Source organism: Vombatus ursinus, unplaced genomic scaffold, assembly GCF_900497805.2.
Source record: "Vombatus ursinus unplaced genomic scaffold, bare-nosed wombat genome assembly UNPS02014808.1, whole genome shotgun sequence".
NCBI classification, from domain to species: domain Eukaryota; kingdom Metazoa; phylum Chordata; class Mammalia; order Diprotodontia; family Vombatidae; genus Vombatus; species Vombatus ursinus.
In genome coordinates, this window is record NW_020954586.1 from 2,454,883 (window position 1) to 2,479,240 (window position 24,358).

Sequence of the window (24,358 nt, forward strand, 5' to 3'; positions counted from 1 at the left end):
AGGTGAAGCAGGGTGGGGGTGCCCCAGAGCTTCTCCCCAAGGTGAAGTGGGGTGGGGGTACCCCAGAGCTTCTCCCCAAGGTGAGGCAGGGTGGGGGTGCCCCAGAGCTTCTCCCCAAGGTGAGGCAGGGTGGGGGTACCCCAGAGCTTCTCCACAAGGTGAAAGGGGGCAGGGTGCCCCAGATCCTCCCCCCTTACAGCCCATCACAAGGTGTTCTGCCCTTATTGGTATGAGTTTGACCCGGGCATGGACGATGGGGAGGAAGAGCTGATAGATGACTCCTGTGCTCCCCTGGTGTCCTTGAGATGGAGCCAGACCCTGAGGAAGGCCCCTAGAAGCCAGGAATGCCCTACCTGCCCCTGCACTCCCACCCTGTGAACTCCCAGGAGGGTGGAGACAGAAGTGCCTCAGCAGGCATGGCTGTGGCAGCTGACACTCCCCACCTGATGAGATCTCAGATGGTTTGGAGCATGTCTGAGTGGTCCAGGGCTGCCGCCAAAGAGCGAGCTGATCCGCGGGCCCCAGATTGGGCAGCCTGGAACATTGCCTCAGGTGTTGGGGTGCTGGTGAATGCCAGGGGTGGTCAAGGTCTCTGGTCTGAGGCTCATAGAGATCAGAGGTGCCCAGGGATGTGTTCTGGGTACTTGTCATCAGCAAGGGAGGCTCACCCCCAGCAGCCACGTACACGGGTGGCCCACCTCCACTCTGTTCCTCACTCATTGACACACGCGCACAGAGACTGAGACACAGAGACACATACAGACACACACTAACACAGATACACACACAAACACAGACACTCACACAGATATAGGTTTACACAGATAAACATAGACACACCCAGACACACACACACTCACACAGAGACAAAGACATACACAGACACTCACACAGATATACATTTACACAAACATAGACACACCCAGACAACACACACTCACACACAGACACACACTCACACAGAGACAAAGACATACACAGACACACTCGCACAGTTAGACATAGATACACACACAAATATTCATACTATAGGTATACACCCTCTCCCAGGCCTTTTGGGAAATCTCCCCAGTCAGAGGCTCTGGGTTCAAATCACCCCTCTGGACCTGACTATCTGTTTGACTGTGACAAGTTACTTCACTTGTCTGGGCCTCAGTTTTCTCATATGTAAAATGGAGCAGTCAGATTAGGTGTATGTTTCTAGATCTCTCACCCTCCAGAAAGAGCACAGACTCAGGAGTTGCAGGACCCAAATTCAAATCCTGCCTCTCATGTTTACCTTCGTTGTGACCTCAGACAAGTCAGTTAACTCTCGGAGTCTCCGCTTCCTCATCTGTAAGATGATTAAATGCCTGCTGACTCCAAATCTAGAGTCCCATGCTCCTAAGCTTCTTCACTTGTCTGGGCCTCAGTTTCCTCATCTGTAAAATGAGAGGATTGGGCTTCAAGGCCCCTGAGATCCTTTCGACCTCTGCCCATGTCCTCCTGTGATCCTCCGAGGAGCCTGAGAGGGGCAGGGGTGAAGTTGGGAGCCAGGTCTTCTCCCCCCATCCTGCGCCCTTCCCAGTGTGCCTTGCGTCTCTTCCTCCCACTGACCCTTATGAGGAGGCTGGACTACGTGATCTCTAAGCACCTTCCAGCTTGAGATCCTAGGACCATTCCATGTCCCTAATCATTGTCTGATAAATAATGACAGATCCTAGGGGGACACACAAGGGAATGGCCTTGGGAGTTTTGTTTTGTTTTTTTTTTGCTTCTGAAATGAACTGTATTGTTTGCCAGGAAACCAGAAATTATGCTTTTTCTAAAGAAAAAGGTGAACTCTTTGAAAATTTATGGGCATTCCAGGAAGTATGTATGTTCAGTATGCACTCTGGAGGGAGAGGGTCTGAATTTGAACCCCCTTGTGACCCATGTGACCTGGGGCAGGTCGCGCATCACCTTTCTGGCCTCAGTTTCCCTCTCTGTAAAATGAGGAGGTTGGACTGGATGGCCTCTGAGATCCAGATCAGGGAACCCCTGACCCCCCACATCCATCTTCTGCAAATGGCCGCCTTCTCCTTGACACGCTATAAACAGCTGCCGAGACACAGTTTCCTCCTTTTAGCTGTTCGCATTTTAAGAACTCCAGGGAGATAAATATAGATCATTCTTTTTAAGGGTGGGGCTTCAGATGGATGTGTGTGTGTGTGTGAAAGAGAGAGAGAGAGAGAGAGAGAGAGAGAGAGAGAGAGAGAGAGAAGAAGAAGAAGAAGAAGAAGAAGAAGAGAGAGGGGAGGAGAGAAAGAGAGAGACACAGAGAGAGAAGGAGAGGAGAGAGACGGGGGGACAGGGAGACAGAAGAAGAGAGAGGGGAGGACAGAGAGAGAGAGAGGAGAAAGGAGAAAGAGATGGGGGAGAAAGACTGAGCTTGCAGAAAGATATTTAATAACACGTTCTAAAGCACTTTAGAGGTTTTTTGAGAAAATGTTTTATTAATGATCCTTTTTTTGTCTTTAACACCCCCCTGAATATTCCCACTGGTTCCCCTCCCCACCCCACATCCCTAATCGGTTATCCCTTGTAACAAACAGGTACAGTTAACACACTGGCCCCGTCTGAGAATGGAGCCTTCATTCCTCACCTCTCACCACTTCTCTGCTAAGGCACAGTTAGCCACTGGGTGGTGCAATGGTGAAGACCTGAGTTCTGATCCCGCCTCAGACACTTATTTTGTGTCACCCTGGGCAAGTCATTTGACCTCAGATTCCTCACGGGAAGACCTCCCAGGGCTACTGTGGGGATCAAACATTTATAAAGCTATCTGCAAACCTTAAAGTGCTATAGAAATGAGAGCTATTATAATTATTATTGTTAATGGGGCAACATTGACAAGAACTCTGTGAGGTAGGTGGTGCAAATATTTTTGTCCCCATTTTACAGATGAGGAAACTGAGGCTCCAAGACGTGCAGCAACTATAGTCACACAGCTAATGCAAGCAAGAGCTGGGTCTCCAGACGAGGTCCCTGCTCCTCCTGCTTCTCTTTCTTGAAGATGAATTATTTTGTTTTCAAGGTGGTCTGGAGAGCAGGGGTGGGGCTCAACCCTCCTGAACTCTGAGTTCCATGCCGCCAAAAGCCAAGCTCGGTATGCATGGTTTACGAGGTTCCAGTTTATAGGTAGCATTAAACGTCTCCATATTAAGTCCGGTGTTTGTATTCTAGTTGGAACAGAGAGTGCTAGTCTGGCATCTACTTTCCGAGGCTTGCGGGTGGGCTTTTTGACTGTGGCCAAAGGCGGTCTCCAGACTCAGATGCCCTGGGTTCCAATTCCTCCTCTGACCTCTCTGGCACCTTGGTTAAGTCCCTTCCTTTCTCAAGGAAGGAGGGGTTTGCATCAAGGGCCCTTGGCACTCTGGGTCTGGGATCCCTCACCTCTAAAATGTTCCGGGCCCTACCTGGGGGCCCTTCCTGGGGCCACGGAATTCTTGGAAAGAGATATGCAAGTACACTGCTCTCCAAGGTCCCTTAAAGCCCCAATATTTTATGGGCAGATATGACTAGAGAAAGACATAAAGTGTGAGAAATATAAGCCAGGTGGCATCTTAGGGGATTCCCAGAAGAGTTTCCTTCTACATCATGTCTGCTTTTATATGACAATATAATGGGAAAGAATATGGTTTTCCCAGTAGCAGAGCTCCCCATTTTCTGCTTTCATCTGAGTTTGGAGACAACTTTAAGACAATTTCTGTGAATCCATAGTGTGTTTTTATGATTGGTTTAAATGTCCATACCTGCCATTGTGGTCAATGAACCTGCATTTACAAATTAGGCCCTGGGGTTACAGAGCCCAATGAAACAATGCCTGCCCTCAAGGAGCTTACAATCCACTGGGGGAGAAACAGCATGCTTCCATATAAATAAATAGAAATGTGCTACACCATAGATAGCAGGTGATTTCTGGAGGTGGGGAGGGCCCAGGTAGATGGGGGAGTCAGGGAATGTCTCATATAGGAAGTGGTGCTTCAGCTGAGCTCTGAAGGAAGCTTGGTATTCCAAAAGGTGAGGACTGAGGACGTTCTGGTGTTTGGGGCATGTCTCCTTTGTAAGGGCGTGGAGGCTGTAGATGGAATGTGGTGTATACAGAGAGACAGACAGGCCAGTTTGGACAGAATGGAGGACCCATAGGGGAGAGTAATGTGTAGTAAACCTGGGAAGGTTGCCTGGAGGCAGATAGCAAAGAACCTTGAACACTAAACAGAGGATGAGTACTGGATCCCAGAAGCTGGGAGCCACTCAACATTCTTGAGCTGTGGTGTGCCCATGTCAGACCTGTGCTTTAGGAAAATGCCTTTGGCCGCCCTGTGGAGGGCACCTAGGACAGTGGAGAGACCAGGGGCAGGGAATCCAATTAGGGATAATCGATAATCCAGGGGGGACTATGGCCAAGGCCTGAATTGGAAGGGGTGTCTGTGTGAAGAGAGGGAAGAGGAGGGACCTGAGAGATATTTGCAGGAAGAAATGAAAGATTCTGATTGGCGATGGAGAATGAGGAAGAGAGAGCTGTCAAGTACGACAAAATGCCAGAAGAATCAGGGACCTGGGTTCAAATCTGCCTTGGACACTTACAAGCTGGTGACCTTAGGCAAATTACTTAAAGATACTGGGCCTCAGTTTCCTTATCTGTAAAATGGAAATAATAATAACACCTCCCATGGTTGTTGTGTGGATTAAATGAAATTATATTTGTCAAGCACTTAGCATAGTGCCTGGCACATAGTAGGCACTGTAGAAATGTTGGCTATAATTACGTTATGTGATTATATTTATTATTATAATTGTAACAATCATTATTATAAATTTCAGGTTTCTTCTAATATAAACTCGAGGTACATTTGCTTTTACAGACACAATGCCCAGGACAACAGGGCTTTGTATGTATGTTTTACAGTTTGGGAAGTAAGGTCTGACTTAAAAACCCAACCCCAAACATCCCCTCCCTGTTTCCTCCCAATGTCTCCATATCTTTGTCCTGACAACTCACCATCCCCCAACATTTAGGAGCCAGACTCAATCAACCAATTTGTACAGTTATTGAGGACCCCTCCCTCAAAGAGCTCGTATGTGGGTTAGACCTATCGAAATTTGCTTGGCTACGTATTAGTCTCAGTATCATTATGAAAAGAGTTTTGACTTCACAGACCCCCTGAAACAGTCTAGGGGTGCCCCAGGAATCCCCAGACCACACTTTGGGAACTGCTGCTTTCACCTGTACCTGTGTGGTTTTTCAGTACCCATCTCCCTGGGCCTCAGTTTCTTGATCTGTAAATGAGAGGGGTTGGTGAACGGCAATACACACCTCTAGCGTTCCTTCTGGCTCTAAAACCACATTTTAATCCCGAAGATAAATATCTCCTTTAGAACAGAGACTGGGGCAGCTAGGTGGTGCAGTGGATAGAGACCTGGTGTCAGGAGGACCTGAGTTCAAATCCAGCCTCAGACATATAACACCTACTAGCTCTGTGTGACCTTGGGCAAGTCACTTAACCCCATTGCCTGGGGGTAAAAAAAGAGAGAGACTTACAAAATAGGCAAACAGACAGACCTTTAGGCCTGTGTAGGCCAGAACCAGGAATAAGCCCCACTTGTGAAATCTTGAAGCTGTTTTTGTGTTGTTATTTTTTTTAAGATGGCAAATAATTCTGGAGATGAGGCGTTTGAGAGCAAATGGTCTCTGGGGTCAGCCCATAAATTGGGTTGTTTTCTATATTAGCAAGACGGGAGAGAGAGACCAGGAGACCTGCCCTTGTCTCTCCTGCAGCGCAGATGTCTTTCGTTGATACATGGACAGGCAATGAGTCCTTGTGGAAGGGCCGGTGCTGGCCAGATGAGGCGATTAGTAGGAGCTTTATGGGCCTTGGAAGCATCTGGTCTACACTGAGGCCCTGGTGAAGCAGCCTCCCTCCCTCTGTATGACAGTGACCGATTGAAGTAACCCCAGGATGCCAGACACACTTTCAACTCCAAGCGAGACGGAAGAGCTTAATCCGTGAACAAAATCAGGAGCTGGTGGAGACAGGGCAGGGGTTCGAGCTCTGCCTCTGCCCCACACTGGCTGTTTGACCCTGGGCAAGTCACTTCCTCAGGGTCCCATCACCAAGATGCACTGGTGGAAGGAGCCCCCAGATACTGGAGACGTTCCCGAAGACGCTTGCAGTGAGTCTGACGAGCCAAAGTCTCGGCCCTTTTAACTCAGTGAGCAAAAGGCAGTGATTTTACCAACTAGAGCTGACCATCATACATGTGTACTCTCATAGGCACGTATGCACACTCCCATGTAAACACACATGAGTACCCACATAGATACGTGTGTATGTGTGTGCACATATGTGAACAATAAGATAAATACTTGTCTCATATCTATTTCTTTCTGAACTCAATCAAAAATATGAGAAAGCAATAATAATAACAACGATGATAATAACATGGCACATGGTGTAGCATAGTAGCTTCTGATTATTAGATTGGGAGCTCCTCAAGGGTCTTTCTTTATATTCCCAAGGCTTAACACAGTGCCTGGCACATAGCAGGCATTTAATCAATGTTTGTCGACCAACTCTGAGTCAGGCACAGGTGCCATTTCTGATACGCACTGCTCTAGTGACCCTAGAGGAGTCACTTGCCCTCTGGGCCTCGGTAAAAGGGAGGAGGCTGGTCGATATCTCCGAGGTCTCTATGAGCCTCAGGATCTTCTATAAAGTGGGACTCAGTGGCTTCTGAAGGTGTCCCAGCTCTGAAACCCACGACCCTCTGGCCTGGGGCTGAGCCTCCCGATGACCTCAGAAGCCCCTTCACCTTTAGGTCTGCGAGGCTGGGAGAAATCTGACGCTTCCTGCCTGGGTGACCCTGGACGGGTCACTCAACCTTCAGGCTTCAGGGAAAGTGCAGAAGGTTGGACCAGCTGACCTCTGAGCGTCTTTTCAGATCTAAATCCGTGACTCTGGCTGTGGGCAAGTCCCCTTAACCCTGCTGGGCCTCAGTTTTCTAATCTGTAAAATGAGGGGATTGGCCTCATGGGCCTCTAAGTTCCCCCCCACCCTAAGGCCTGTGGGCCCCTGAGCACAGACTTAAAGCTGGGGAGGGTCAAGGTGACTTGTCCAAAGTCACATAGGCACTAAGTGGAAAGGCCGAGATTTGAACCCAGGCTCTCTTGACCCTAAAGAGGGTCACGGAGTGCAATACTGATGCAGGGTGGAGGGAGAATTTGGAATCAGAATGAGAACAGGCTTGATTTTCTCTATGGAAAACCAGCCTTCAGTATTGTCTTTTATCCAGACGATTTCATATTGATTATTTTAGGGCCGCAGCCCTGCTGGTGTCCCAGGCTTGTCACAGGCCTCACCCAGAACCCCAGACTTCCTCTCAGAGGATGTGGCTCAGAAAATGGTCATTTAAATGGTGGCTTAGCATCTCTAAGTGACTATTACTGGTGATTGGTTCTCAGGGGGAGAGCACCTGGTTACAATCAGCCTCATTGATGCAGTCGGAGGAGGACCTGATTTGGAGTCAAAAGTCCTGAGTTCAACTCTTGGGCTTGCCACTTATTAGCTGTGCAATCACGGACAATTCCAGCCCTCTGGGCTTTACTGTCCTGGCCTGGCCTGTGGTAGCCACTTGATAAGTGTTTGGGCTCTGATTCAAAAGGTGGAGGGAGGAGTCTATTCTGAGCGGAAGGGTTGGCCTGAGCAAAGGCCTAGAGGTGGGAAAGGGCCGTGCTTCCTCCATTTTAAGAGTTTCCAGAGCAGTGAGCCTGTTAAAAGCCTGTACTCTGTGGAGTCAGATACAAACCTTAGCAACAATGAAAGCAAGAAGCCCGCTGTTTCCACCTGGTTGACTTTTTTTTTTAAATGATCTAGGCCTTGCCAGTATTTTAACACAGCGCGGTCCGGCTTAGCGCGGCAGGGAGATGCTTTAGAGCTTGGAGTCTGGGAGACGTGGATTCCAAATTCTGTCTTGATAATTCTGTATCTAGCACTGTGCCAGGCATACAGTAAGCACTTAATAAATGCTCGTGACCTATTGAAAGATTGTTTAGAAGGTTTTTAAGGAAGGCCTCAGGCAGGAGGAGGAATCTGAGACGGACTTTGGAGGAGGAAGGTACCAGAACAGCCTCAGCTTGGGAGGTGGGAGGAGAAGGCATGCCTGGGGGCCGACCAGAGCAAAGACATGGTGACTCTGCATAGAAACACACAGAATATTACAATGAAAGCCCTGTGTGAGCCAGAACCTGTCACTTAAAGGGCTTTTCCTGCCTCCGGTCCATCCTCTGGGACAATTAATTATTTGGGGTGGGGGAATGTCTTCACTCAGAGCCCTTCCAACTCCTCCCCACCAGTGAAAACGTCAGCCTAAGCAGGGTTAGTTTGTATTTGCTTGCAGTTACATTGTGCACAAATTATTGTATACGTTGTATACCAATTATCCTGACTGGGATTTGGAGGGGCAGAATGGCCTTCAGTCAGTCGATCAACAAGCATTTATTAAGTGTTTATTATGTGGTAGGTGGGACACAGTGGATAAAACACCAGGCCTGGAGTCAGGAAGACTCGTCTTCATGAGTTCAAATCCAGCCTCAGACACTAGCTCTGTGACCCTGGGCAAGTCACTAACCCTGTTTGCCTCAGTTTCCTCATCTGTAAAATGAGCTGGAGCAGGAAATGGCAAACCACTCCAGGATCTTTACCAAGAAAACCCTAAAAGGGGGTCACAAAGAGCTGGACACGACTGAAAAACAACTGAAAATGTGGTAGGCACTGGGCATAGCACTCAGGATCTAAAGAGAGAAATGCTGTAGTCCCTGCCTTCAAGGACCTCACCTTCTATCAGGGGAAGCAACATATACACAGATAAGTAAATATGAAAGATCTACAAAGCTGGGGATGGGGGGAGAAGAGACACTAGCAGCTGGGGAACCAGGAAAGGACTCATGTAGGAGGTGGCATTTGAACTGAGGTCTGAAGGAAAGGGAATGAGCAATTCTATGAGGTATAGGTCATTCCAGAAGGGCGTATATTCCAGGAATTGGGGACAGCCTGGACAAAAGTGTGGAGGTAGGAGATTAAGTGTTGTGACTGAGGAACCCAGTTTGGCTGGACCAAAGAGTATGTGAAGATGAACCATGACCACATTATGTGAGCCTCAGTTTCCTCCTCTGTGGCATGAAGGAGACAGACGAGCTGATGTCTAAAGTCCCGTCGAGCTGCAGGTCCTAGGATCCGATTTCAGATTTTCATCTGTATGTAATTATTATGCGTTGGAGAAGATGATTTGACCCTTGGCATCGCAGAATAAATGGATGCACTGTGCTTCCAACATGAAGGCTGAAAAGCTGCTTCTTTGAAACAGTTCAGTGTTCCCCTGGTACAAATCTTGCTTACGCTGCTCTTTCCCTCGGCCCGTCCCTCTTTTCCACTGATGGTGGAAAAATTGGCCAGACTGGCTCCTGCCTGAGTCATCACAAAACCTGAATTAGTGATGCTGGAATGAATAAGCTTTCATTCTGCCTGGGATAGGTTTTCTTGAGCTCCAAAGCCAGCCCCCACTTCTTGCTCCTTGAATTTCACTAATCCTAATTTCTTAATCCAGTGGGGTGGGAGGTTTGTTTCTAACTCCCATTTCTCAGTCACTGGAAGACTTACAATAGCTTCATGAAGTAGATAACGCAAATATTATTATGCCCATTTTAGATATAAGCAAACCGAGGCTCAGAGGGGGAAGTAGAGTATTTCTCTTTTTGCCACTTATTTCAGTCCACTGATTCATCAGTTTCTGTCCCCTTCACCATGTCCTTATGTGTACAGTGCTCTTACTGATCCCTAGGCTTTCTTCCTTCATTCAATAAGCATTTATTAAGCACATACTCTACTCAAATCACTGCTTACATTGGGCCGTAGAACATTACAGAAACTCCTGGAAGCTACAAGTCCAGATCACACAAGAGTTTTGATCTAACCATCCATACTATAAAAACAAAGTGGATGAAAAATGTCAATTGTTCAGATTATGACCTGTAGTCGCGTAGACATCCTATAGAGCTCATCCATCAGTACATCAGTCTGAGACAGACTGTATCATTGAACAAGTAGAGTCCAGAATTAAACAAGAGAAAGAGATTGGGCTAGATTGCCTCTAGGAAATTACAAAGCTCCTTTAATGATCCCAAACTTCTTCTGGAAACCAAGGCCCCTGTTTCCACTAAAGCTGTATTATGACACTTGAGACCTAGGACACAGCTGTCTCTGAGGAGTGAGAAATAAGGCTCTGGGAGAGCACAGTGGAAATGCAAAGGGCAGGCATGATTGATGTGCAGCCTATACTCAGGAAGGCCCTTGAAAGAATCCAAATAAAGGAGTGAAAATAGGAGAAATGTGGGAATGAACAATGAATGTGCTGACATATGTTTAACAACCAGCTCTCTGGGTGGGAGAGGGGAACCTGTATGCACAACCCACTTTTAAATTTAATCTGCATTATCTCTGTCATTTTCTTAAATCTGCATAATTAATATAATGATCAAAATGATAAAGCAAGCCCTGACCTGTAGCCTTTGCTGATTTCAAAGTGTAAATATTTATAGTGAAAATTTAACAGTTGGCTCTCTGGATCAGTCTATACTGCCTCAAGCATACTCTTGAATGAACAAGGACATGGGCTCGGCTCCTTTTGGGAGTGAGTTAAGGATTAACAAGTAGACTGCATGAAGGATCCCTTGATGACTAGAACTTGAGAGAGTTCTTTAGGACCTTGGACAGATCCCTTGTGCCTCATTTGTGGGAGACCATGGATGAGGATGGCACAGGATGGGCAGGCATGGATGGGTTACAATCTGCATTACTGGAGAGAATGACCATAGCAGTAGAGAATACAGAGCCACTGGAATCTATGCCAGGGATTGGGAATAACAAAAACAAAGATGAAAACAATACCTGCCCTCAAGGAGAGTCTATTCTATTGGTAGAAAGAACATGTCTTGTTCAGTCATTTCACTCGTGTCAAACTCTTCATGACTCCATTTGGGGTTTTCTTGACAAAGATTTTGAAGTGGTTTGCCATTTCCTTTTCCAGCTCATTTTACAGATGAGGAAACTGAGGCAAACAGAGTGAAGTGACTTGCCCATGGTCACACAGCTAGTAAGTGTCTGAGGCTGGATTTAAACTCAAGTCTTCCTGACACTAGGCCCGGTGCTCTATCCACCATGCCACCTAGATGCCCTAACATATGTGTACATATAATTAAGTACAACGTAATTTCAGGCCGGAGTGTTCGGGGAGCACAGATCAGGTCCGGGGTGTGGATTGTAGAGAACCATGTATAGGAGATGGCATATGAGTTGAGCCTTAAAGGAAGCTGGGGGTTCCAAGAGGTAGAGGTGAGCAGTGAGTGCTTCCTGGCAGGGGCCACAGCCCAGATAGAGGCACAGAAACTGGAGAGGGACTGTTGTGTGTGGAGAGCAACCAGGGAACCAGTTTAGCTGTACTGCAGAGTGGGTGAGGGAGAATACCAACCCTTCTAGCTCTCATACTTCTTGGATTATGTCTCCCCTTTTTCACCCTTTCATTCAACAGACACCGGAATGTCTGTCACCCATTGGCAAGAAATGGCTTGAATATATCGCATGAAGGTTGGGGGTGGGGACTCATTTTTGCTGCTTTTGATGGTGGAAAGAACCCTCTGTACATGGTGTGAAATGATGTGGATTGGAATCCCTACACTACCACTAACAAGCCTATGACCTCGAGCAAATGACCTTACCCCTCTGGGCATCAGTTTCCTTGTTTGTAAAATGGAGCGGGGCTGGACTAAATAATGTCTAGGGGCCCTTCTAGCTCTAAATCCTGTGTCTGGCGGTTTCCAGGAATAATAATGCAGCAGAAATGCCAATCAGAGGGATTTCCGGATTACTAAAAATGGAAACTAGTGAGTTGGCATCTCAGGAAGAGGCTCGATCTGCAAGCAGCATGGCCCATATGGTTGAAATTCCCATCCTTTTGTGGCTTCTTGACTAAGCCATTGGCGACCCATTCGGATGGGTCCAAGGCTATTGTCGGGCACATCTGAGGTGCTCCAGATGTTCTGGGTTATCCAGCAAAGGGCATGGAGGGTTTCAGTTTGATGTGTTTAGGGGGGCTGGGGAGATCTTCATTGCTCCAGGTAGAGGCCAGATTCACCAGGGGATGTGCCCCTTAGCTTGGCTGGGCAGATCTCGGAGCCACCCACCACGGTATCTGACGGGAGCCTGACAAGGGTCACATGACACAAGGCCCATAATGAGCAGTTTCAGAATATCCAGGCTGAAATTCAGTACACAGGCACAGTTTGTGCTGGAGTGATTCATGTGTGTGTGTGTGTGTGTGTGTGTGTGTGTGTGTGTGTGTGTGTGTGTCTGTGTGTCTGTGTGTCTGTGTGTGTATGTGTGATTCACTTCAACCAATTTTTATCAAATACTTGCCACGTGCCAGGCACCGATAGGGCTGAGCCAGGAGCATGAGAGCATTCCTGCTTCTTATTCCTTTTAGTACTAACTGTGAGATCATAGATTTAGAACTGAAAGGGACCTTAGAGGTCAGCTAATTCAACTCCCCCATTTTACAAATGAGGAAACTGAGCCCCAGAGAAGGCAAATGATTTGTGCAAGGTCATATTGGTAGGAAATGGCAGAGTCAGGATTTGAACCCTGGTCTTTCAGCTCCAGACCTAGAACTCCTTCCACAGCACCGCCCTGACTGAGGCTTGTAGTGATCTATCTGCACACATTGTCTCCCCAGACAATGGCTGGTGGCCAAGACAGCTGGATGGCCTTAGGGGCTGGCCTCCTGGGGCTGGGTGTATAATGTGAAGGCCTAGAGGATTTGGAACCTTTTCCTGTGTTTCCCAGACCCTTTTGTGGCCCCTTCTCAGGCTCATGTCTTCAAACATATAAAATAAAATACAGAGGAGTGCAAAGGAAACCAATGATTTTGAAATACAGCGATCTAAATTTTTTTTAAGTCCCTGGACTCCAGGTTAAGAAGCCCTGTGCAAAAATGAGCAGAATGATGAGCTCTACTTACCCTCAGAAAGAATAAATATAATAAACAGTTGGCATTTCTATGTTTGCCAAATCCCATCTCCTGGGATCCTTACAGAGCCTTGTTGGGGGGGGGGGTCAGAGGAGGGGGTATGATCTGGGACGCTTGTGATGTTTTGGGCCCTGCACGGTTCCCCCGGGCAGAAAGATGATTGAGAGATGAAGCAATATGGCCCGGGTCACACAGCCAGAAGATGGAATGTGTACTCTCTAGGAATCATCATCATTATTTGAATTATGTTACACTAATTAGTATTCTAGCGCGTTATTCGAATTCTTTTCTAACTGACCAAACGTTAGGTCATCGGTATGGAGGCTGCAAAGATGTGGAGGCCAAGTGGGTGCCCGCTGATGGATGGGGGACTGCAGATGGCATCTGGGGGCCCGCTTGTCATGGGCTGTGACAAAATAACAAAAACAACTGATGTGAGGATGGCAAGAATATGAGCAAAAAGAAATGAGAACAAAGCAAAAAACCCAGTAATGGCCCCAGGGTGCAGATGGGGCACCAACTCTCCATTCTCTGGGGAGTGGGGGTAGGGGGCTGACACCAAGGGTAGGACGGCTGATCCATATCAGATGTGCTGGTACGCTTCTCCTTCGTCTGTCCATCCTGGGGGGTGGGGGGGGGACTTTTTTGTTGCTCTGATCGGGAGGGTTCAGTCTTCAGGGCAGTATATCCAGAAAGCACAATGTGGTCAAAAGGAAGGCATCAGTGCTTTTTTCTTAAAGGAAGGATATGAACTCCCTGAGGGCAAAGACTTTTTATTTCAGCCTTTGTATGCAGGGCAAATAGCACAGTGCACATAGTAAGTAGGAGCTTTCAAGATGTTTGTGAATGCCTTAGGCTGAGGTGAAAGGACATTTGCTCAAGGTTAAAGAAACCTGTTAGTTTATTTTGCTCCAATGCAGTATCAGCTCTTGGAGGGCAGAGATGGTTCCATTTTTGTCTCTGTATCTCCAGCACTGAGCGCCAGATTGACAATGCCCCTTGGTCAGTCAAATATTTATTAAGCACCTGTTGTGTGTCAAGTACCGTGCTAAGTGCTGGCGATAAAAATGGGATCTGGGAGGAAAGTGGAATGGGGGTGATGTGGTCTAGGGGTTCAGGGGTGCTGGGACCCCAAAATCACAACATACGGGTCCTACACGAAAGAATTCGATCCAAGCCTTCTTTCAGCCAAAGGCAAGGTTTATTAGAACATCAGTCATATTAGGCAGACTCTTAAGGAGTCTGAACATTAGTAAGCTACCCAGTATTTTAATAGAGACAAGATGGACCTTATATGCAGAAAGACAGTGGGAGGGATCTAGGAGTGGCCAAGTAGTTTGGGGTGACTGGAGGAGGGGTCTAAGGAGATCTGGATGGGAGTGGCCAGTAAGCTGGGGTGAACAGAACTCTTGAGACCTGGACCATGTGGCCAAGGGCCAGAGATTTGTCCACATGGGAAAGTCCAGGGTTTTTCCTTTCTGGGGTCCAGATCCCAACCCCATCAATCCTCACTGTAATCCTGTGAGGTAGGTCCTATTATTATCTGCATTTTACAGTTGAGGAAACTGAGGCAATCAGAGGTAAAGTGACTTGCCCAGTCAGCCAGTGGCTCAGTGGATGGAGCGCTGTGCCCGGAGTCAGGAAGATCTGAATTCAAGTCCAGCCGCAGAAACTTCCTAGCTGTGTAACCCTGGGCAAGTCACTTAACCTCTGATTGCCTGACAAAATGGATCCACTGGAGAAGGAAATGGCAGACCACTCCAGTATTAACCCCAAATGGGGTCACAAAGGGTCAGACACAACTGAAATGACTCAACAGCAATAATAATCAGTCACTTAGCTTAGCCACCCTTCACCTAGCTGTAGGAGGGTGAAATGCAGGGAAGGGCTGGGCTGGGCATGGAATTTGTGACCAGAAGTGATGTGAAATGAGGCCAGACACAGAGGTGGGTGTCGGATTGTGGAGGGCCTTCGATGCCAGGCCAAGGAATCGGCAGGTTATCCCACAGGCAATGGATGGCCATTGTGGGGTCTGACCGTGGCTGAGCTGGTGTGTCAGGTGAAGGTGTAAAGGTCAGTCTTCCCATTGATTCCTAACCAGAGGATGATAAAGCATTGACTCGGTCGCTTGAAAATATTCATCTCAAAACAGCGCCATGTATCCTTTTCTTCCGTTCTCTCTCCTTTCTTCCTTTTCACTGGTGATGAACTCCTTTCTTTCTAGGACTCTTGTATCAGGAATACCGTGATAAGTCCACACTTCACGAGATCGAGACCAGGAGGCTGCAGGATGCTGAGGTCCAAGTGGCCGTGGACGTGGACGAGTCGCCCACCAGCGAGGAGACCCCACCCGAGGAGGAGCCCGCCAGCTCCACCGAGAAGAAGGCTCTGCCCCAGATCTGCCTGCTCAGCAATGCCAACTCCAGGTTCAACCTCTGGCAGGACCTCCCGGAGATCAGGAGCAGCGGGGTCCTTGACATCCTCCAGCCCGAAGAGATCAGACTCCAGGAGGTAAGCGCTGGGCAGGGCGACGGCGTCCCCAGAGCTGCTCAGCCTGCTGTACGAGCAGAAAGAGACCTTGGAGGCAAACCAGTGCATCCCCAATGTTACAGGGGGGACAGTGAGGAACAGAAAGGGGAGTTGCCCAAGGTCATCCAGACCCTAACTGGCAGAACCAGGATTTGAATCGAGATTGGAAGAGGTGTTCAGAGATCATCTAGCTCAGCCTCCTTGTTTTCTTTTTCATTTATTTGGGGGGGAAGCAATCGGGGTAAAGTGACTTACTCAGGGTCACATAGCTAATAAGTATCTGAGGCCGGATTTGAACTCAGGTCCTCCTGACTTCAGGGCCAGTGCTTTTATCCACTTCGTCACCCAGCAGCCCCTCTCATTTTGTAGATGAAATTGAAGCCTGGAGAGGGCAAGGGGAAGGAAACAGCATTTGAACCTGGATCCTTAGTCTCCAGGTCCAGTGTTCTTTCCACTGCACCACCCTTCTCTGCCAAAACTTTCAGGCTTTTGCCTTTACCTAATTGAATAAAAGATCAATTTCTGTTTCTGGCCTTCACAACCCTCTACTTTCAACTCCTGATCCTGACATTGAAGGCCCCTGCAATCTGTCTCCAACATTCATCTGCACTCCTGCCCTTCACCTGTTCTGCATTCTAGCCAGAATGGTTGACTCCTGTGCTCTGCCACCTCTGGGCCTTTCTCATCCTGGCCCCCTGGAAAGGGATTTCCCCATCTCAGTCTGTCTGTCTTCCTTCAGGTCATTTTAGCAAACTCATATAAAATACCTACTACGTGCCTGGCTCTGTGCTAGGTACTGGGGATACCAAGAGAAAGTCCATGCCCTCAAGGAGATTACATTCTCTAGGGGCAGATAGTATGTACATAAATCAACCAAGGAGGATTTATTAAGCACCTACTACATGCCCAAGTACTGTGCTAAGTTCTGGGCATATGGAGGAAAAAAATATTCCTCCCCTCAGGGGTCTTACATTCTACATGACATAAATGCAAGTAACTGTATAGTCAAGGGAAACTGAGGCAGGACAGCAGTGACAACTGACCAGGATCTTGGAAGAAGAGTCCAGTCATGGAAGCAGCCCCAAATGACCCCTCTGCTGGGCAGCTCCCCCTGGGAAGTGTTCTTTGGTTCCTTCCCCAAGCAAAGTGACCATCCTCATCATGGATTTCTCAAAGTACTGGACCTGGGGAACTGTCCTTTGCACTTAGCATGGCCTCCATTGTATAATGGGTAGATAGATGAGACAGATTAATAGATAGATGGATGGATGGATGGGTAATCTCCCTTCTCCCCCTCTCACTTTCCTACTATTAAATTGTACCTGGCACATAGTAGTTGCTTAATAAATGCTTGTCTTTTGAGGTCAGGGTAAGTGTTGTATCTATTTTTGTGACCCCCTGCCTTTTTCTCCCCCACGTCTGGAGTATATAGATATCTAATAAATGTTTTGTTTTGTTTTGTGTTTGGTGGGGAAGGATGCTGGAAAAAATTAGTGCTATTAATAAACTCATACTTTGTAGGATCATAGAGTCATACATCGAGCTAAAAGGGACCTTAAAGTCCTTCAAATCCAACCTTTTCTTTTCACAGATGAGGAAACTGAGGCACAGAGAGACTTCATAGGATCATAGATTTAGAGCAGGAAGTGGCCTTAGAGGTTATTAAGTCTGACCCCATTTTACAGATGAGGAGACTGAGGTCACACAGCTGTCTGCAGTGGGATTTGAACCCAGGTCTTCCCGCCTCCATGTCCAGCACTCTGTACCCTACAGCACATCTCTCTAGTCCCTGATTCCAAGCATTCCAGTGATTTGCACTTGGTGCTGGGGACGGCTTTCTTTAAAACCTCCTCAGCAAGTGAGCTTCCTTGCCTGGGACATTGGGTGCCTCCCTAGGTGATTGATGGCCCCCTTTCATTCAACGGGGAAGCCCTGGCCCTCCCGAATGTAAGCCCCTTAAGGGAAGGGCCATTTCCTCTTTGTCCTATGTCCCTAGTGCCTAGCACAGTGCTGGGGGTGTTGAGAACGTCAGGAAGAAACTGGGATGCCTAGCAGATGGCCTGTTGTGACCTACTTCTGAAACGTTTCTAAAAAGACATTTATAAATATATCATCTCAAAGTCTCTATATAATTAGAAACTGTCCTTATACCATAATAGCACTTAGTTTAAACATGGCTTCCATGAGAATTTGCTGCGTGGGTTTCTTTACAAAAGAAGCATTTTTGTTCCTTTTGGACCATTTATCTGGGACTGACCTGGTGGCGGCTGTGAGCCGGGGCCTCTCTGGCCTCCAGAATTTCAGCAAATCCTTGGCATCCAATCTGTAGGAGAACCAGCCTCTGGAACAATGGAGGAAGGCTGTGCATGAGGGGCCGGCGCCCCAGGATTGGAGGGGCTCCCCACTGGAGAGAGGGCGAGCCCTTGGGTTCATCCAGTCCAGCCCCTTCCTTCGTGACTGCCTTGCGTCATTGCGATGCCTCTCCTTGGCTTGATGGCCTCTTCCTGAACCGCTTCCAGTGGCAGAAGCTCTGTCTGCCCCGTGGGAATGCTTGAAGTCTTACTCACTTCCTTCCCATGCTCCCATGGCTCTGGGTCTCATCAGTATGGGCATTACCTTCAGTGGAGATCACAAGCTACCTATGCCTCGCTTCTTGTGCCGCTGTCTTCCACGTCGTCCCATAAACTCTCCAAAGGGAATCTGGGGCCTGCCATGAACACTTGGAGCTCATGGCCTGTCCGGTAGTCATGCTTCCCACCTCCACTGACACATAGTAAGTCCTTAACAAATGTTTCTTAGTCCCTTATTTGTTAGATGGTGTGGCGTGCTCCCATCCAACATGCATCTCTGGTGCCCTCTGGGTGACCACCGTTCCCATGTCATCTACCCTCTGGCTTTCTCTCTCCACCAGCACAACCTTGGGCTCTGCCCCTGGGTCCCCACAGGGGAACCATCCCTTTATCTTGCTGAGAGTCAGGTCTCCAGGGCCCTTCCTAGCCATCCCCATACCATGCTGCTATGTGGCTAGCACCCATCCCCCTTTCCAGCTCCCCTTTAGGGGAGGTTTCCCCCTATCAGAGTGTCCTCAAGGACAGGGACTATTTGTTTGCTTAGACTTGTATCTCCAGTGTTTAGCACCATGTGTGGTATGCAGTAGGTGCTAAATAAATGTTTTATCTAACTCAGAGCCTTCTGTGCTCTGTGGCTCACAGCCATCCAATACCACTAGCAGAATATTGGTATTAAAAAAACCCAGCCTTTGCTGTGGTCCCCCTCACTGCTTGTTTCACTCTGGGGCTGGTTCCTGAACTTGGCCGTGCTGGTCTCATAACTCTATGCACACGTCTGTCCATATTCATGTTGTGCACCCAAGACCTTGGGGACAGGCTGGCAGTGTGATGGATGAGGTCTGTAGGTCATCCATCTGATTGTGAGGCATAATCTGTCATTAGAGGAATGGGCAATTGCAAAAGGAGCTGGGATGGTCACATGGAGGGAAGGACGGCCTGCATGTTCTCACAGTCCTTGCCCCACACCATCACAACCAGAGGGAATTAGGCTCAAGGCTCTGATATCAGAGAGCAACCCACTCCCCTTGGAGGACCTTAAGGCTCAGAGAGATCAAGGAATTTATCTGAAGTCACACAGGTGGTGCAGTTGGGATTCCAATGAGAGTCCCATGACTTAAAGGTCAAGGCTTCCAGCTCAGCACTCCTTCCTTGGATGGGGGAGGGGAAATGGGCAAGGGTCACCCAAGTCGGGCAAGCAAGAAGGGGTGGCAATCTGCCTCACTGAAGGGAACATCCACATGCTGAGATCATGGGAGTATTATTTTTGCACCCCTTGGTTCCCTTCTCTAGAGTATTCCTGGCCCGCCATCTTTGCTGTAACTTCTCATCTTTGGCTCTCATTTTTACCCTTGGAGAGGCATACAATAAGCCTAATCTCTCTTCCCCTTGCTCGCAGGTCCTGTCGAGCTGGTAATGAGCTAAACCCTGCTAACTCTTTGACACAAAAGCTGTTGCCTAAGCAAACCTCCCCTGGCCTCCACTTCCTCCTTCCCTTTTCCCTGACCTGAACGCACAGCTTTACGTCTTGCCTTGTTAGAGTTGGCCCCATTTGACCTTTGGGGATCTTGCTTCTGTGGCTGAGCACTTTAGCGGTCTCTCCCAGGTTCCTGTCTTCTGCAGGTTTGATAAGTGTGCCGCTGATGACTCCAGCCTAATCACAGACAGAAATGTTGAGCAGGAATGGGTAAGGGTCAGAGGCCACCAGAGACCACCTTCCCACCTTGCCATGAATCAGTTATATTGCTTGAGTCCAGTTAGCCAATCAGTACAGTTAGAGGTCCTTGGAACTCTTGAGCTCTCTCATCTCTTAGTCTTGTTCAGTAAGACATTAGTAGAGATTGGTCAAATTTCTTACTGGCCCTGATGTACTATTCTAGGTCGAAGACAGTGATTCTCAAATGCTTTGGTCTCAGGACCCTTTATAAACATTTCTAGACTCCCCATAGAGCGTTTGTTTTTGTGACTTAGCTATCAGGATTTACCATTTAGAAATGAAAACATCTAAGTATTATTATGAAAGTAGTTTTGACCTCATGGATCCCCTGAAAGGCTCTCAGAGACCCATGAGGTCCCCCAACCACACTTTGAGAATCACAGGTCTATAGTATTCCTCTAACCTATGTTTCCAGTAACCTGGTCAAAAATGGAAATGAGGTTGATGTAGCATGACTTTAGTCAATTAATGAGTATTTATTAAGCTCCTGTTGGGAGCCAAACGCTGTACTAAGTGTTGGGGATATAAATACAGAGAATCCAGCAGTTCCTGCTCTAAAAGAATTTACATTCTAATCTGTTCTGGAACTCGGTCCCGAATGGAGGCCAAGTTCACTCGTCTATAACTTATGGATCTTAGATAGGACCCTAGATCTCAAGCCAGAAGGTGTTTTGGAGGCCATCTCATCCAATTGACTCATTTTACAGAGGATGAAACTGAGGCATGGATAAAAAAGTGACGTGCCCAAGGCCACATAGGAAATAAGGGACAAAGGAGGATTTGAACCCAAGTTCTCTGACTGAAGCCCCTTTCCACTGCATCACTCTGCTTTTCCTCTTCCCTCTTGAAGATGGGGTCAGTATTTTCCCATCCTCTCTCTTCTGGCATCTCCTCGGTTCTCAAGGACTCCCCAGAGATGAACAATAAGTTATCTCAATGCCATGATGTGAAATTCACCTCGCTTAGGGGAGCTGAACTCTTGCAGAGGTCCCATTGAGCTCGTAACATCTATCACCTTGATCGTTTTCAGCTTTGCTTCCCTTTTAAGCCTGCCTCTTTCCCCCTTCTCAGTCTGATCATTCTCCTTGGCAGAGAAAATGGTGGAGAGAGAAAAAAAAAACCCTACCCTTTCTCTTCTCTCCTTGCCCACTCTTCTGCGTGCCTCTCCCATAAGGGTGGAACACTCCACCTCTGCCCTGATCATCTTGCTTGCTTTTGAACCAAGCGTTGGTGGCTGGGTTCCACTTATGTGTCCCATCCTACACTCAAATTCAGGGATTCATATGAAATTAAACTAACCTCGTTATGTTACACTCTCTAGTTCACTTTATTTCATATGGTTTAAATGACCTTCTTAATAGTTTCCAATCTTCTTTCCAACTGTTTATTCCTTCCTTTCTCTGTCATACCCAGAATCTTCTGTGGTCCTGGGGTTTGGAATCCTCTCGGGACATTTTCCCTCCAACCCTCCGTTTTCAGTATGAAGTTTTTTGATCTGATTGGCGATGCTTCTTCCAAACGTGTCTTTGTTCTTGTGAGATCCACTTCATCCCCGGGGCAAGGGGCCATCCTTTTGATATCTTGAGTTGTGTTCCAGAAAGCCAGATCCTATTCTGGGCAGCTCGGTGGCACAGTGGATAGAGTGCCAGCCTTGGAATCAGGAAGACCCATCCTCCTGAGTTCAAATCCAGCCTCAGACATTTACTAGCTGGGTGACCCTGGACAAGTCACTTAACCTTGTTTGCCTCAGTTTCTTCATCTGTAAAATGAACTGGAGAAAGAAATGGCAAAACCACTCCAATATCTCTGCCAAGAAAACCCCAAAAGGGATCATGAAGAGTCAGACACGACTGAAATGCCGGAACAACAACAACATTTTTCAATACCATCTTTGTAGCCAGTTGCTCCCTTCTCCCACCCTCATTTCTCTTCTAAGGTTCCAGCCTTCAAGGGAAGAGAGGGATGGAAGCCCCCCTGTGCCCCCACGTCCTTCATTTGTCCACCCAGAACTCCAGAATCCCAAGAGAACTTGTCTAGCCATCTTTGAGCAGTGCTGTTTGTTCTCAAGGCAATCACAGCACACGGGAAGAGGTTATTGCGCCTTCGGGTCTCGTCCAACTTTCTCTCCTGGTTTGAATGCACATTTCCAGTTGACCATGGCTGATCTGCCTCTTTGATCCCATCATCCAGTGCCACAGTCACAACCCACCATGACACAGGTCTTCCTTCCAGGGCCAGTTATCCTTTTGAATCTTTTATTTCCATCTGATTTGGGAGCTCATCTTCCTTTTTTTTTTCCTTTTGGTGAGGCAATCGGGGTTAAGTGACTTGCCAAGGGTCACACAGCTAGGAAGGGTCAAATGTTTGAGGCTGGATTTGAACTCAGGTCCTCCTCATTCCAAGGCCAGACCTCTATCCACTGTGCCATCTAGCTGCCCAGATTCATCTTTCTTTCTAATAAGCTGGACCACAAGCCTTCTTTCTTCCTGAAGGTGGAAGACTGACCTGCATTTAATACACACATAGCCAGTGTTTGCCTCAGGCAGGAAGACAAATAGCAGAATGGCTGCTCTTCACCAAGGTAGAAAATCAACCAGTCAATCAACATTAATTACGTGCCTACTATATGCCAAGCAGTGTGTGTATGTATATATGTATGTATGGATGGATTTATGGATGGATGGATATATACATATACATATACATATACATGGGTGGGGGAGAACCCTTCTTAGAATTATGCTTTTAAACATACAAAATATAAAACACAGGACTACGAATTACATGACCTCCACTCTAGTTCAGGCCCTTACCACACCCTCATGGACTAGCCTTCTAGTTGGCTTCCCTGCCTCAAGTCTCTCCCCACTCCAGTCCGACCTCCAAACTCCTGCCAAAGTGAGTCTCCTAAAGTACAAGTCTGACCATATCACCCCTTTACTCAGTAAACTCCAGTAGCTCCCATAGTATCTCCAGGATCAAATGTAGCCTCCCCTGTTTGGCATTTTTCAAAACCCTTACGAACCGCTACCCCAACTTACCTTTCCAGCTTTTCTACATATTATTCTCTCTCTCTCTCTCTCTCTCTCTCTCTCTCTCTCTCTCTCTCTCTCTCTCTCTCAGCCATCAGGGTTAAGTGACTTGCCCAGGGTCACATAGCTAGTAAGTGCCTGAGACCAGATTTGAACACAGGTCCTCCTGACTTCAGGGGTGGTGCTCTATCCACTGCAGCACCACTTAGCTGCCCCCATGATTATCTTTTAAGCAATCTACAATCCAGTCAAGCTGATCTTACTGTTCTTCACCCTTGACATATCTCCTTGTATCAATTGTACCCCACACCTGGAGTGTTCTCCTCCCTCACTTCTGCCTCTTGGAATCCACTGGCTCCCTTCTAAGCTCAATTCAGGCACCACCTTCTGAACGAGGCCTTTCTTGATCACCCTCCACCCCCAGCTACTAGTGCTTTTCTTCCAATGTGACCTGGTCTCTACGTTGCATCTGTGTATTTATGTACATTCTATCTCCTCCAGAAGGAAATAAAGCCTTGGAGGGAGAGTAGGACCTATTTATGCCTAGCACCTAAAACATAGTAGGTGCTTAATAAATGCTTGTTGATGCATTGATTGGGCACTGAGGGCACCTCCATGTATTGGGCCTCATGGAGAATATTGTAAGATAAACATAAAGAGGATTATGTGCATGTCTTTGGCCAGCAGAGAAAAGGAAAATATGACTCTGCTTCTGACATGATGATGAGAAATCACAGTCCCAAGAGGTAATGCCAATGGGTGGTTTTTAATTATCCTGACATCTGTTAAGCATTAAACATATAATGTCTAATAATGACTCATCACCAATGGTCTCAGGTCGGCTCCTTAGTGACTCTTAATGATATAAACAGCAGAATGTGCTAAAGATATTTGATGCCTAAGAAAAGGGGGGGAGATAATTCAGGGTAGCTTAGAGAGTCACTCAGAGCCAGCCATAGTTTCATTCATTTTTTTAATGTTAAACATTTCCATAGTCATTTTGTATAAGAAAGAAAGAAAGTGAAAAATAGCATGCTTCAGGCTGTCTTTTATCAATATCAGTTCTTTCTCTGGAGGTAGATAGGATGCTTCATCATTAGTCTTTTGGGATTGTCTTGGGTTATTGTATTGCTGAGAATAGCTAAGTCATTCATAGTTCTTCATCGAATAATATTGCTGTTACCATGTACAACATTCTCCTGGTTCTGTTCACTTCATTATGCATCAGTTCATGTAAGTCTTTCCAGGTATTTCTGAAATCACACTGCTTGTCATTTCTTATAGCACAATAATATTCCATTATAATCATATACCACAGCTTGTTTAACCATTCCCCTGTTGATGGGCAGCCTTTGATTTCCAATTCTTAGCCACCACAAAAAGAGCTGCTATAAATATTTTTGTAGAAATACGTC

General features: G+C 47.3%; 1 protein-coding gene across 2 annotated transcripts in view; it reads left to right on the forward strand.

Annotated features, from left to right (window-relative positions):
- The window catches only part of NGEF (neuronal guanine nucleotide exchange factor), a 126,330-nt gene that overhangs the window by 50,002 nt on the left and 51,970 nt on the right, over window positions 1-24,358 (forward strand). For both annotated transcript variants that reach the window (XM_027875207.1, XM_027875208.1), the window contains one exon: window positions 15,323-15,609. In XM_027875207.1, coding sequence (XP_027731008.1) covers window positions 15,323-15,609 — 287 coding nt within the window. The remainder of the gene's footprint in view (window positions 1-15,322; window positions 15,610-24,358) is intronic.